The sequence below is a fragment of the Schistocerca nitens genome, chromosome 5 (genome assembly GCF_023898315.1).
Source record: "Schistocerca nitens isolate TAMUIC-IGC-003100 chromosome 5, iqSchNite1.1, whole genome shotgun sequence".
NCBI classification, from domain to species: Eukaryota; Metazoa; Arthropoda; class Insecta; order Orthoptera; family Acrididae; genus Schistocerca; species Schistocerca nitens.
Window position 1 is genome coordinate 352,977,018 of NC_064618.1, and position 14,148 is coordinate 352,991,165.

The window sequence follows — 14,148 nt, forward strand, 5'->3', positions numbered from 1 at the left end:
AAACTGATTGAGGTGGAGTTGGAGGTATCATTGGGATTTCTGGAGTGTAGGATAGAGAGCGAGGAAGGCAGTGTCATCAGAATACTGAAGGTGGTGGACAGGTGGAGGTGGTTTGGGCATGTCAGCAGTGTGAAGAATACAAAGGAGAGGAGGGAGGACAGAGCCATGGGGCATTCCTGCAGTGGTATGGAAGATACAGCAATTGGTATTGTTAATAGTTACATAGGATGGGTGATTAGATAGGAAGAATGCAATAAGAAGGACGTAGTTAGAAGTGCTGGAGTTTGAAAAGGAGACTGGAATGCCATGCACATTTGTACACAGCAGATTTACGGAACTTGAGCTGGAGGGGTAGGGGATGGGTGAGACGCAGGAGCTGGTCATCAGAGGTGGTAGTCGGATGGAAGTCACAGCGATTAATGGGAAGGGGGTGATTTTGGCTAATTTGTTGGTGGATGCATCGAGAGAGAATTGGTTCGAGGACCTTGCTATACATTGAGGTGAGGCATATGGGGCAGTAGGAGGTACCAGTAAAAGGTTTGTACAGTTTGAGGAAAAGTAGGATGATTCAGGTTTTCTACAGTTGAGGATAGTAACTAGGGGAGGGGATAGTGGTGTAAAGGATTGCAAGGGTGACTAGAAACGAGAGGGACCATTCTTTGAGGAGAGTGTCATGAGCGTCATGAGTGGGCAAAGTATTGCGCTTTTTGCGTAGTATTGGTGTATTTAATTTTGTTTGTGCTATTTTTGCCAAGTTCTGTAAGCTGGGAATCAGGGTTGGACAATGGTGTTTGCGCGTTCATGACTGGTAGGGTAAAGGAAGTAATTAAAATGGGGGTCATCAGTGATGAAGCATTCACCCTAGCGGACCTATAGCTATGTAGTAATGTTTTGACGGTGTACTATATGACTAAATTCTGTATAACTACAAATCTGTGTCACCTTTCCAGTATGTACAGACTGTACACCTCATAGATTAGTTTCTAATATCAGTCTATGCTACCTTTGGCAGACAAGACACTGATTTCAAAACTTTCATTACATAGTGTCTACACACGTTTTATTGACAATTATACTTCATATTTAGGTTATAAAATAAAGAATGGACTATTATAATTTTTATGCGACTTTGTTTACCCTGTTTTATATTTTATGGAATATAAAGTTTGTAATGCAATTTTATGTACCTCACGATTATGAATCAATGTCTTGAAATATTTATCACAATGCTTACATTAATTTGTATGCCTCCTGACAAAGTTGCATTTTACTATAATTATTATATGAACTCAATTTATTCGTATGCATAAATTTTATATTAAGCTGTGATTCTTCAGTTTCTCCTGGGGCATTTCTTGCTCAAACAGACTCCAGGTGCATTGCCGGTAAATAGTGTCCATCAGGCACAATATTTCAGTGATCAGACTTGTCGCCATCGTCAGGTTCGCAGACGAACTGAACTTCTGAGAGTGAGCGGCCATCTTAAATCCCCTCCCCCTGCAAGGCGTTCTCTCTGCAGTCCACGCCCGCGGCCTCGCGTCGGCAGTCGCTGAGATGCTGGCGTCAGCGTTTGTGGTGGCGTCGAAGTAATTGCCTCTTCCGCCCTGGTCGCCTGTTCGTTTTCTTTGCTGAGCGCCTTTTTAATTACACTCAGTGCTGGTTCCCATGCCTTGCTGAGGCTATAGCCGCAATCTCCGTTGATGAGTCCGTACCTGGTATGAATTTCGATAGTCTCTCTAACGACGCTGTCCCAGTACTTAGATGTCTGAGCCAAGACCCTGGTATGTTTGTAGTCCATTTCATGATTTTTGGACGGTAGTGCTCTGCGATGGCTGACATCTTGGGGTACCTAAGTCTAGACTGCCTCTTATTTTCTTGGCAACGATCTTCGATGGTGCCCACTGTCTGTGCAATTTAAGTCTTCCCACACTGACACGGAATCTGGCCGGCCGCTGTGGCCGAGTGGTTCTAGGCGCTTCAGTCTGGAACCACACTGCCGCTATGGTCGCAGGTTCGAATACTGCCTCGGACATGGATGTGTGATATCCTTAGGTTAGTTAGGTTTAAGTAGTTCTAAGTCTAGTGGACTGATTACCTCAGATGTTAAGTTCCATAGAGCTGAGAGCCATTTGAACCATTTTTTGAACTGAATCTGGTATATGCCGGCATTCCGCAAAACCGACATCGTCTTTGACACTTCCCAATAATGCTCGTGCTTTATTGGGTGGGCAAAAGACAGCTCCTACTCAGTGTATCCTCAACATTCGTCCTATTTTCCTCGATAGTGCGCCAGTATACCCTGGGCCATGGGGTGTACAGGAAGAAAACGCTTACAGACCTGTATTTGCATGCGGATATCTGCCACCAACCTTCGCAGAGAAATGTGATGCTAAAACACTGGTGTACAGGGCGCGTTTTATCTCTTATTCAGAGAGTCTGCCCCATTAGCTGGAACACCTCAAAACTGTATTCCGGAAAAACGGGTACTCGGAATGGCAGATCAGATGCGCTCTCTGCCCCACCTTTACAGTACAGTGGGTGGAGATAGAAGAAGTTTCGGAGGAAGAGACAGCCACTGCCTATACACTGTATACTGGCGCAGTATCGGGAAAAATAGAACAAACATTGAGGAAACACCGAATAGGAACTTTCTTCCCACACAATAAAACACGAGCATTATTGGGAAGTGTCAAAGACGATCTAGGTTTGCGGAAGGCCAACATATACCAGATTCCGCGTCAATATTGGAAGACTTATATTGGACAGACAGTGCGCACCATCGAAGATCGTTGCCGAGAACATCGGAGGCACACTCGACGTAGGTACCCCAACAAGTCGGCGGTTGCTGAGCACTGTTTGTCCGAAAAACACAAAATACACTACCAACATCTAAACGCTGGGACAACGTCGTTAGAGAGGCTATCGAAATTCGTACCAGGGATGGACTCATCAACCGAGATTGAGGCTGTAACCTCAGCAAGGGATTGGAACCAGCATTGAGTCTAACTAAAAAGATGCTCAGCAAAGAAAACGAACGGGCGACTAGGGCGGAAGAGGCAATTACACTGACGCCATCATAGACGCCGACGCCAGCGTCTCAGCGACCGCCGACGCGTCGCTGCGGGCGCGGACCGCGGAGAGAACGCCTCACAGGGGAAGGGGATTGAAGACTGCCGCCCGCCCTCAGGAGCTCAGTTCGTCTGCGCACCTGACGATGGCGACAGGTCTGATCGCCGAAATATTGTGCCCATTGGACACTATGGACCGGCAGTACGCCCGTGGACTGTTTGAGTTTATATTAACCTGTTTTTCTGTATGAATAATGGAAACGGCGGGCTTTGGAAATGTAACACAGCGTAAACCGAGCTTAGTTCTACAAATCTGTAAACAGTAACCTTGGTCTGAGTGATGCTTGTAACTGCCAAAGTTCTGTTCCAGTGTTCGTCATTATAACTATGTTGAGTCTACATGACCACTGTAAACAGTAAGTAATTATGCAGTTGGCATTTTGTAAATCTGTGATACGTTACTTGCTTAGCGTGTTTTTTCAGTGTCTGATTCCTGTGTTATTTTTTAATTATGGAACCGATGGAAAATGCAGATGATATTATGATTGATGGTGAACTTCTTTATATCCCGGAAAAAATTATGGTCTGAAACTTGTCACGTGTTTTGTTTCCTCGTGGAGGTTAGATGACAAATGTAGCTCTTAGATGGCACGTAAACATAGATTTGAAGTGGTATAGAAAATTTTACATTTTTTTTAAAAAGGCTGTGAATACTTGCTTAATTGTTACCCAAATCCCATGAGGGAGTATGTATACAGGAGTAGCACAGGTATAAATCTGAGATGTTGGAACAACGGCCACAATTAAGTTGGCGAACTGACACCACAGATCTTTCAGACTGTCCTCCTCTAGGCTAAGAGTAGACTGGATGAAGGCTCAGATTTGCCTCAAAACATCTTAGAGTAAAAGTATGCAAAGTAAACAATCTGTTGCGTCTCAGTTGAGAGACAACGGAGATTATTCCAGTTAAGAATGTCATGTGCGAGATGCAGGATGCTATACTTCCACGTGAGCTTTTCACGCATCTGCACTTCTCAGAATTACAAATAATCAACTTCACTGACTATTAGATGACATTGTCACAACAAAATTTGCCTCCTAGGAATATTGTAACAGAAATTGTGTGCACTAAACAAATGTATTATTATTTGTCACTATTTTTATCTCCTTGCGTTTATATCACATCGCGGCATACTTAGTAAGAATCAGAAACTGCATTTATTCACTTTTCGATACTCACATACGCCGTATCTGAAATAGTAGTTGTCTCAGATAGCAATAAAAACAGAAGGTACAAACGACTACTCTCCATTTTTCATGATCCACAAGCTACAAGAAAAGTAGTTGTAAACGTTTCTTTCTGAATTGCTTGAGGCTTTGATGCTATTCTGCTTTGGACTTAACGTCAAAATTTACATAGATTAACATCTACGAACATCATGTGAACTGAAGTCTTCAGACCCAATTGTTGTTATTTCCAAGGATTTCAGTTCTGTTACTAACACCATATATGACTTCATTTTGCTGTTATTGGCTCTACTTTACTCTTAAAGTTCTTGACGCGCCATTTACTTCCATTCAATGCGAAGATGGCGAAGAGCACAGAGATTTGAAGAGCACAAAGACGTCTCTGGCACAGAAATGTCATCGATATCAGTCCAATATTATCTTTGTGTTGTTGGTACACGTAAAAGCGGCCAGACGCGTAACTGTATGCTTGACAACCAAACTTGCGCAAGCGTGCACAAAATCCACGCGCCGCCACACGGCCCAAGCTGCTTGTACGAGCAGCATTTTATTTATACTGAAAAACGTTGAGCTCAACCGACAATGCGCTGGCTTTAGCAATTATTTTGCTCGTGATAAACAAAGAGGAAAAGAAGAAAAGTGATACTCCGACTAAAAAATGGATTAAAAAAAACGGAAATCGTATTCCCATATAAACTTAATTCGATAGGCAATCATTCTTGGAAATTACCAAGGAACTGAAGATATAGTCTCGTGGTTGCCATAATTACCTCAGGATTAATGAAGAAACATATTTTAATCTTTTGTCACTCTTTACGACTTAGATTGATAAGCAGAGTACAGTCAGTAGGGAGGTTGTAACGCCACATGAAAGGCTAATAGCACCACTGCGATTTCTCGCGACAGGAAGGAGTTATGGAGAACTCAAAGACAGTGCTATAATGTCACCACAAGCACTAAGTGCCATAGCGCCTGAAACCTGCCGTGCTACCTATGAGATGCTCAAACATAATTCCTTAAAGGTAAGGTTATCTAAATACCTTCTTGTAGAGAAAAAGTAAGATTTTTGTTATTTTAGTGATTTTTATTTCGTATTTAAATTGTCTTTCCACTTTCCTACAAGCTTTTATTCTTTGATTACATTGTCCATACATAATAAGAATGCAAAATTTTGTTGAAGGGAAGAGTAAACTAACCAAAGGTGGTGATGAAGTTTCCTGGTTCTGTGTAGACTAAACTTTATATAATTTACTTATTTTTCAGATCTATTCCATGAATGTACTACTGTTTGAAAGTAATTACGTATTTCAATAAATATTATAACACATTTTTCCGTTATGTTGTATAATTATCGTCAATTATGAATAAAAATTTTTGAATATCAGGCACATTCACGCATGGAATAACCCTCTGCATAACAGTTGGAGCTTAACATCCTATTGGACCTGCTTACTATAGTTTAGACTTCTTCTTCTACTACACAGTTTGGTTCAGTGCCTCTTCATTATTTACTCAATCTATCGATCTCATCTTCACCACTTTCCTGTAACAACTAATTTGAAATGCTTCTATGCCCTTCTTGCCTGTTCTGTCTGTCAACTACTTTCCACATCTTTACAAAGCTACACTCCAAATAAATCCGTTTAGTTTTTCTGAAAGACTTCCTAAAATTTAAATTTACATTATCTGTTAACATATTTCTCTTTTTCACAAATGCTCCCTCGCTAATGCAAGATTGTCTTTTATATTCTCTTTACTTCTGCAGTTGTCAGTGATTTTGCTTTTCTACTTTCAGGGTTTCATTTCTAATATAACTGCCTCAGCATTAGTTCATTTTGATATTTCAAAGTAAATCTGTAATACTGTATTGCCTTTACTATCCGTATAAAGTTAACCTGAATGACAGTGTATGTCTGTAAGAGCATTAAAATTGAAATGCACTCTAACAGTGCTAATTAGTATGCATTTTCACTTTTTGAAAGACTCATTAACTAATTGTGTAAATGGTACCCTAGTTGCCTGTACCATATAACACAAGAGCACTACATGAAAAAGAATTTAAAATGTTGATTGACACCTGGTTGAAAGAAAAAAGCATTCTACAACAACAACAAAAATATATTTACTGAAAAACATTTAATGGAAACAAGAATGGTCTGTTCTTACAAATTTGTTTGTTACAAAGTAATAAATGTATTATGGTTCACGAAAATGTGTAATAAGGCATTCAAGTGGCTCATGTAAATCACTGAGCTGCCCACAGTTCCAACTGTTTCACAGTAATCATGCACGGCACATTAGATGCTGCACTTACATCACATATAGTGTGTGTTGGTTTCAACTACCCATTTACGCCACCTGTATCGATCGTTAATTAATTTTTCAGCCACCAGTCTTTGCTTTTGGTTACAAATGTTCCTCATTTTGGCAGCTACCGACTTTCCAAACATTTCGTGTCTGTCTTCTTTTTTCTCTTTCTGTCTTCTAAATTTGTACTATGCTAATTTGATACCTCAGATTCCTGTGGCTGAAAATCTAGTGGACTTCAACAAGATGTGAAACAGCTACCGTTTCTTTAGTAGTTTCGTTCTGCAAATAAGGCAGAAAACTCCTAAATATTGAAAATGCTCTTATTTAATTTTTGGGTACCATGCTTAAAATTAGGATTATTCATTTTTCAGGTTCCTAAAATAGAGTGTGAGTGCACACTCCTAACATCGAGTCTGTAGCGGTGCATCTCTTTTTGTTGTGGGTCACCTTTCTTATGTTTTCATTATTGTTCCTTCCGAAGGCTCTTTTGAAGGGCTACTTGTACTATGCTAATTTGATACCTCAGATTCCTGTGGCTGAAAATCTAGTGGACTTCAACAAGATGTGAAACAGCTACCGTTTCTTTAATAGTTTCGTTCTGCAAATAAGGCAGAAAACTCCTAAATATTGAAAATGCTCTTATGTAATTTTTGGGTACCATGCTTAAAATTAGGATTATTCATTTTTCAGGTTCCTAAAATAGAGTGTGAGTGCTCTACAATTGCAAATGATTTTGGAAAGAGGTGGAATTTTCCACATTGTCTTGCATGAATTGATGGAAAGCATTGTGCCTCCAGCAGGAAATTGGTCATTTTAATTAGAAGCAACACACAGCATCGTCCTATTGCAGACGCCAATTAAAGGTTTATTCCGCTTGATTCTGGCACAAATGGCAGAATATCAAATGGATGTGTTCTTCGGAATACTACAATATTTTAGATTAAAAAGTAACACACTCCACATTCCACAGGAGAAAAAGTAGCAAGCAGTACACGAAAACTGCACTACGTATTTGTAGGCGACGGTACATGTTCTTTGAGGGCTGATGTACTGAACAGTCAGACTGATTTTGGCTGCATGGAAAAAAATATACAGTTACAGATTATGCAGAGCTCGGTTAATTATTGAGAACGTTTCTGCGACCTTAACAGCGCGCTTTAGGATTTACCACACAGCAATAAATTTGGAAGTCACCCGTATTGATAAGGCGGTAAAAGCAGTAGTTGCTGTACACAATTATTTAATGACCACTATATGTCATACCTATGCTCCATATAATTCTCTCAACAAAGAGGACCTAGAATAAGGTATATTCTGTGATGGCTTAACATCGGACGATTTTAATATGCTACCATTATAAAGTTCTACTGCTGGAAATATTCCACTTAATGCTAACCATGTGAAAGAGCATTTCATGAAATATTTTGTAAACACAGGACAAGTTTCCTGGTAACAAAAGTTTATGCATTGGCATTGTGAAAAATATGTAAAAAACAATCAGTACTGAAATACTGTACGACAATAAAGAGGCAAATATTTTAATTACAACAGTACTACTGGGAATAAATATTTCTGACTACCTCTCACTTCTGTTCCTTCTAGAAGACCATCTTTTGAGACTCTTACTCGTTTAAAAAGTGGAACAAATCAAAATACCATATAACCGGTTTGTGGATCTCATCAATAGCAACCCCTCTTTTAAAATTGCTTTCTCTTTTCTTTTCTCTTCTCCAATTATTTATTAATGAATTCATCTTCTTCACCACAGTATCTTTTGTTGCTGTGAATCTAATTGTTTGACCTTCGCAAGAAGTACGTCGTAGGCAGCGTCTCTCTTCCTTTACATTTAGTGTTCCACGAACATTCAAGATTTTCATAAAGCCTAATAAATTCCTCTAACACGTCCGGTACACGTTTCTTAAATCCGACATCGTTATGTAACGAAAGCAATCGAAAACATAACACATTCACGCTACGCAAATTGACTCAGAATTTGAATACTGTACAAGCCTCCTCATTGCTGTTAGAGACGCTCGACCATTCATACGTTTGAAAGCTTGCACAAGCACGTATAATACTCGTAGAAATTCAGTCAAGTATCAAGCAAATTCGCCTGATATAAATTTATCATACGCTCGCTCAATAATGCTTGTGCATGCACATTTTTGCAAGCAAGACGTTCAAGCGTGCTTGAGCGTGTGTAGCCGACTTAACACAATAACGCAAGACGAGTATCGTTTCATTATTGAAACCGTTTTGTTTATACGGCTTTTGTAATAGACATATCGTTGAAATTGATACAGTACAATATAAAACTCTGTAATTTTTTGTTTTGAATTATTATTGCTGAAATATATCCATCCAGAATTAGAGAATCAGTGTGTTACTCATCTACAACAATTAAGGTATAGGTGAACGAAGAAATGTGCCCACATTTATCTTCAAGAAAATACGTGTAAGACGAACCAGAATTGCGATCACAGATGAAACCAGATACAAAGTGGCAAACATGGTTTTGGATGACCGCCCTTTAAAGCTCTATTTATCTTTGTAGCAATATCAGGTGAGAGTAGAGAATATTTTACATGAACAATTAATTATGAGCAAATTTTGTGGAAGGTACGCGTACATAACGCATTTATTGATGGCTCAACGGAAGTAAATGCAAAACTAATTTCTCAGAGTTTTCTTGATCTTCCTAAACAGAACACAGCTGATTTTTTTAGTCAGATATTTCACTCTGGACGAGACGTGACACAAGCACTTCACTTCGAAAAATGAACAACAATAAAAGTGGTGGATGGATACTTGTGATACTGCACCAAAACAGGCGAAGTCCATTTACTCTACCAGAAAGGTTACTTTCACGGTTTCCTGGAATAGAGTACAAATTTTTCTTATTGTCTACCATATATCTGAATAACTGGAATACAAGAGAAGAGGCTATATTGTAGAATGCTACTGCCCCGGTATTGCTTCGGTAATGGGAAAACTAATGGAATAAAACTTTTTGGGCTCCTCACCCCATTATCCAGTTTTGGCTCCCACTGTCTTCCAACTGTTTCCACATGTGAACAAATTTGAGACAGCAAAACGATTTGGTCCGCAGCTCGTGGTCTCGCGATCGCGTTCTCGCTTCTAGAGCACAGGGTCCCGGGTGCGATTCCCGGCGGCGTCAGGGATTTTTACCTGCCTCGAGATGACAGGATGTTTATGTTGTTCTCATCATTTCATCATCATTCATGAATGTGGCGTGATTGGACTGAGCAATGGTTGGGAATTTGTTCGGGCGCTGATAACCGCGCAATTGAGTGCCCCACAATCCAAACGTCATCATCAAAACTATTTGCGTCCTTTTGAGAGGTTATGGAAATCGTGGACGGGTATATGGCGGAGCTTTTAAAGTCTCTTGATTATCCAAATGTTGAAGAAGTGCAGTGATCTATAAAGAGACCTGTTGACCTAGAGATACAGCCATTTATAGTTTCCCCCTTATCTCGTAGTCATTCTACTGTGCTTCAGAAGTCAACACACTTTAGTTTCTCTTTCTCTAAGTGACACAGTTAGAGTAAGGACCACAATTGTCTCTTTATATCGACAGATGATTGGTTTCTCACACGACATACTATCTGTCGAAGCGGTGCAATTTTCTTCCATTTGCAGGAGCAGCTAAGCCACGTCGACGTCGAGATTATGACGGACTGAACTCTGATTAGATCGGACAAAGATATGGCAAGTATCATTCATTGATCTAATTTCTTTGAACATGTGTGCACAGTTGCTAATTTTTTTGAAAATGATTGCATAGCTGTCAACATCTTGGTTTATTTTTAGTACAGTTATACCATTTCGGCATTAACCACGACTGTTAACTTTTTTTATAAATTAAATTCCGTAAGTTGATGGATCAGCTATTCATCTGCATTAGAATCCGGATATTCCTGGCACATTAAATCTATGTGCGAGACTGCGAGTGAGACCTGGAACCTTGCGTTTCACGGTCTTACCGACTGAGCTATTCAAGGACGACTCACCACCCTCCCCTTCCCCCGCAACCCTCACTGCCATATTTCCAGCCGTACCTCCCTCCTACCTTCCAAACTTCACAGAAGTTTTCTTGCATACATCGCGGAAATGGCACTCGTTTCTTCGAGGAAACCCGTAACGCACCCAGGAAAACTTCTGTGGAATCTGAAAAATTGGAGAGTGGTATTGCTGAAAATATAGTTCGAAGGCACGTCGTGTGTAGCCGATTGATCAATAGATAAGAGAATTGCCCACGAAACGGAAAGGTTGCATGTTCCATCTGCAGGCTACCTTTCTAGCGGCTTGCAGAGGCAACAAAAAATTGACTTTCAGTGTTTCGTAAAGTTACTGTCCAAATTTAAAAATTTAAAACTTTTTGCTCACTAAGAGCTATAATTTTATGTTAAAGGTTTAAAGCAATAAGTCAAATATTGCAGTTAGAGACTCTGTATGTCTCGAGGGAGTGCATGTCACAGCGCGCAAACTATGAAGATTATATTCTACCAGTATTTTAGAATGAGAGCAGATAGCGACATCATACGATCCGTACACATAATTTCGAAGTTTTTTCTTGCTGATGCACCACGCCCTCCCCTCCACCTCTCCCCCACACACATAATGATGAAATGACATATCTTTATCGCTAACTACTTTTTCACTGTTCCTGCTGTAAATCTTTTATGGCAGGGAGGACGTTTTAATTTATTCCTTTTTTGCTAGTATTCTATATGCAACACAAATTTGCAGACGGTATCCACAATATCACTAAATGAGCCTGAAAAATTATTTGTCCTTAGGAATGGTTCAAATGGCTCTGAGCACTATGGGACTCAACTGCTGTGGTCATCAGTCCCCTAGAACTTAGAACTACTTAAACCTAACTAACCTAAGGACATCACACACATCCATGCCCGAGGCAGGATTCGAACCTGCGACCGCAGCATGTCCTTAGGATAATTTATGTTAAGTAGTGTGTAAGCTTAGGGACTGATGACCTTAGCAGTTAAGTCCCATAAGATTTCACACACATTTGAACATTTGAAAAATTATTTCACTGTAAAACACATAGAGCGAGAGATATGAGGTTTTATACACGGCAGTTCGATTCTTTAAAGAATCGACAGATCGGGTTCACTGGCTAATCTGTAAACTGTTTAAAATGAGTCTGTTTGGTCATTAATTCAGAGGTTCAAACGGTTCATATGCATCTGAGCACTATGGGACTTAACATCTGAGGTCATCAGTCCCCTAGACTTAGAACCACTTAAACCTAACTAACCTAAGTACATCACATACATCCATGCCCGAGGCAGGATTCGAACCTGCTACCGTAGCAGCAGCGCGGTTCCGGACTGAAGCGCCTAGAACCGCTCGGCCACAAAGGCCGGCAATTCAGACTGATAACCGATGTATCATACGTCCAGCTATCGTACTGAAGGAACCCAATTAACAAGTCTTGCAAAATTCGCTGAAGACCGAAACCGCACATTTGTAGTGTCAAAAAACCAAGACGTTGACAGTTTCAGATGTTCATGAAGTCATTTAAACAATTGGTAGCATCGATGAATCGTCCAACTGGTTTTGAAGAACCCTCGAAAGCTCTCATTTTTGACGTTTCCATTCAATATTATTTGGCAAATTTTAATCAAATGGTTCAAATGGCTCTGAGCACCTAACTAACCTAAGGACATCACACACATCCATGCCCGAAGCAGGATTCGAACCTGTGACCGTAGAAGTCGCGCGGTTCCGGACTGAAGCGCCTAGAACCGCTCAAAAACCGCGGTCGTCAAATTTTAATCGCTTTTCTTATTTTTCAATTCGATACAGAACATCTTCACAAAGAAATTGCATTCTTCTTCGAGATCGATTCATTCAAGAGGAAAAAATATACAGGTAAAATAACTAGTTACGCCTGAAGGAAGCCTACAGAGACCTAAATGGATGCCAAAAAGACACAGATAAATTAACTAGATTGCCTGAAGTACGGTTACAGAGATCTAAATGCGTTGCCGCTATATTGATGTCCGAACAACGTAAGACTAATGGCAGCTGTTCATATACATTTTTGTATTGTTTAAACAATGAAATATTATGTTACAGTAAGGTACTGTAAGAATTTAGGTGTAATGCGTAGCCCTATATCTTTGTCATGTTTAAACAATGAAATAATATGTTACAGTAAGGTACTGTAAGAATTTAAGTGTAATGCGTAGCCCTTTATCTTTGTCAAAATTTAAGTTGAACTGAATTAGTGGAACTGGTAATTAAAACTTAAAACAATTTGCTACACACGTCTCTCAGAGCCTCTTGGTTGAGGCAGATAGACTATGTATTATGTATATGTTAGTACTTTCTCAAAGTAACCAGGAAATAATATGGAGGGTGGCTAGTCCACAAAATATTGTCAACGACGGAATACCTTGTAATTTCCTGGTGAGTTCGGATGCAAAGACGCAGTTCTTCGTACACGTCGTCAGTCTCCGCAGCCTTTCGAGATTTCTCATAGACATCGGATCTTGCCTGCTGTTTTCGCCCCTCGTTATTCTGTCGGAGTTCAGCAATGCGCCAGGCCAGAATTCTAAACTGCGCAGCGGTGTGGATCATGACCGCCGTGAAGAAGCCGTCCAGACTGCCGCTGACCAAACTCATGTAGAGCATGCAGACGGACTGCAGCAAATAGGATGCGATGTAGAGCGGAAAATCGTCCGTCTCCGACAGTGGGAGCTGCTGGAATGGCAACGGCCTCTGTCCAGGCGGGGCCATCAGCGGTATGAACACCCAGGCCAGTATCAGCGAAGTGTTGTATATGCGCAGGGCGTGCGTGAAGCGAGTGGCGCGCTTCTGGGCCCTGTCGAATATCGCCTTCAGCGGAGGTCGCTCCTCACACAACTGCTTCTGGTCGGCCACTAGCGCGTCCAGCCAGCGCACCAGGCGCCAGTAGCCGGGCTCGTGGTGGAGGAAGGACAGAAGTTTGCACGTGCTGGTGACGATCACCGCGTACGTGGACACGGCGAGCGTGACATCGTCGAGATTGAAGCGCACTAACCTGATGTGGATCACGGCTTCGACGGAGTACGCCACGACCAGAACGAGGATGATGCCCGTGTACGCTCGATAAACTCTCGTCACCGGCAGAGCCCAAACACCTATGGCGTGCAGAATGCGCACGTCGAACTTGAGAATGGAGGCAGCCGTGTACTGCCACGTTAGCGGCTCGTCCTGCTGCGAATGCCAGCTCATGGGTGTAAGAAAATGAAGAATTGCTGGAAAAGCACAATTACACCTGTTGTTCCCGGAGTCTGTAAGGAAGGCGCGAGCAAATCGGACTCCACGCTGGCTGTGATTTCCTCCACACGATGTTTGTTCTTATAACTAACAGCTTCCGATCAATACCGAGAGCGACGCTGGTGTTCACCGCGCCTCTTACTGACTGCCTGGTTGACCTCAGCGGCCATTAAAGAGAATCCTTAATCAGAATGACAGAACCCAGACA

The 14,148-nt window shown here is 41.1% G+C and overlaps 1 protein-coding gene across 2 annotated transcripts in view; it reads right to left on the reverse strand.

Moving 5' to 3' along the window:
- Positions 1-13,945, reverse strand: part of LOC126260115 (uncharacterized) — an 83,062-nt gene extending 69,117 nt beyond the window's left edge. For both annotated transcript variants that reach the window (XM_049957352.1, XM_049957351.1), the window contains exon 1: positions 13,075-13,945. In XM_049957352.1, coding sequence (XP_049813309.1) covers positions 13,075-13,895 — 821 coding nt within the window. In that variant the 5' untranslated portion in view covers positions 13,896-13,945. The remainder of the gene's footprint in view (positions 1-13,074) is intronic.
- Between the last annotated feature and the right edge of the window lie 203 nt (positions 13,946-14,148).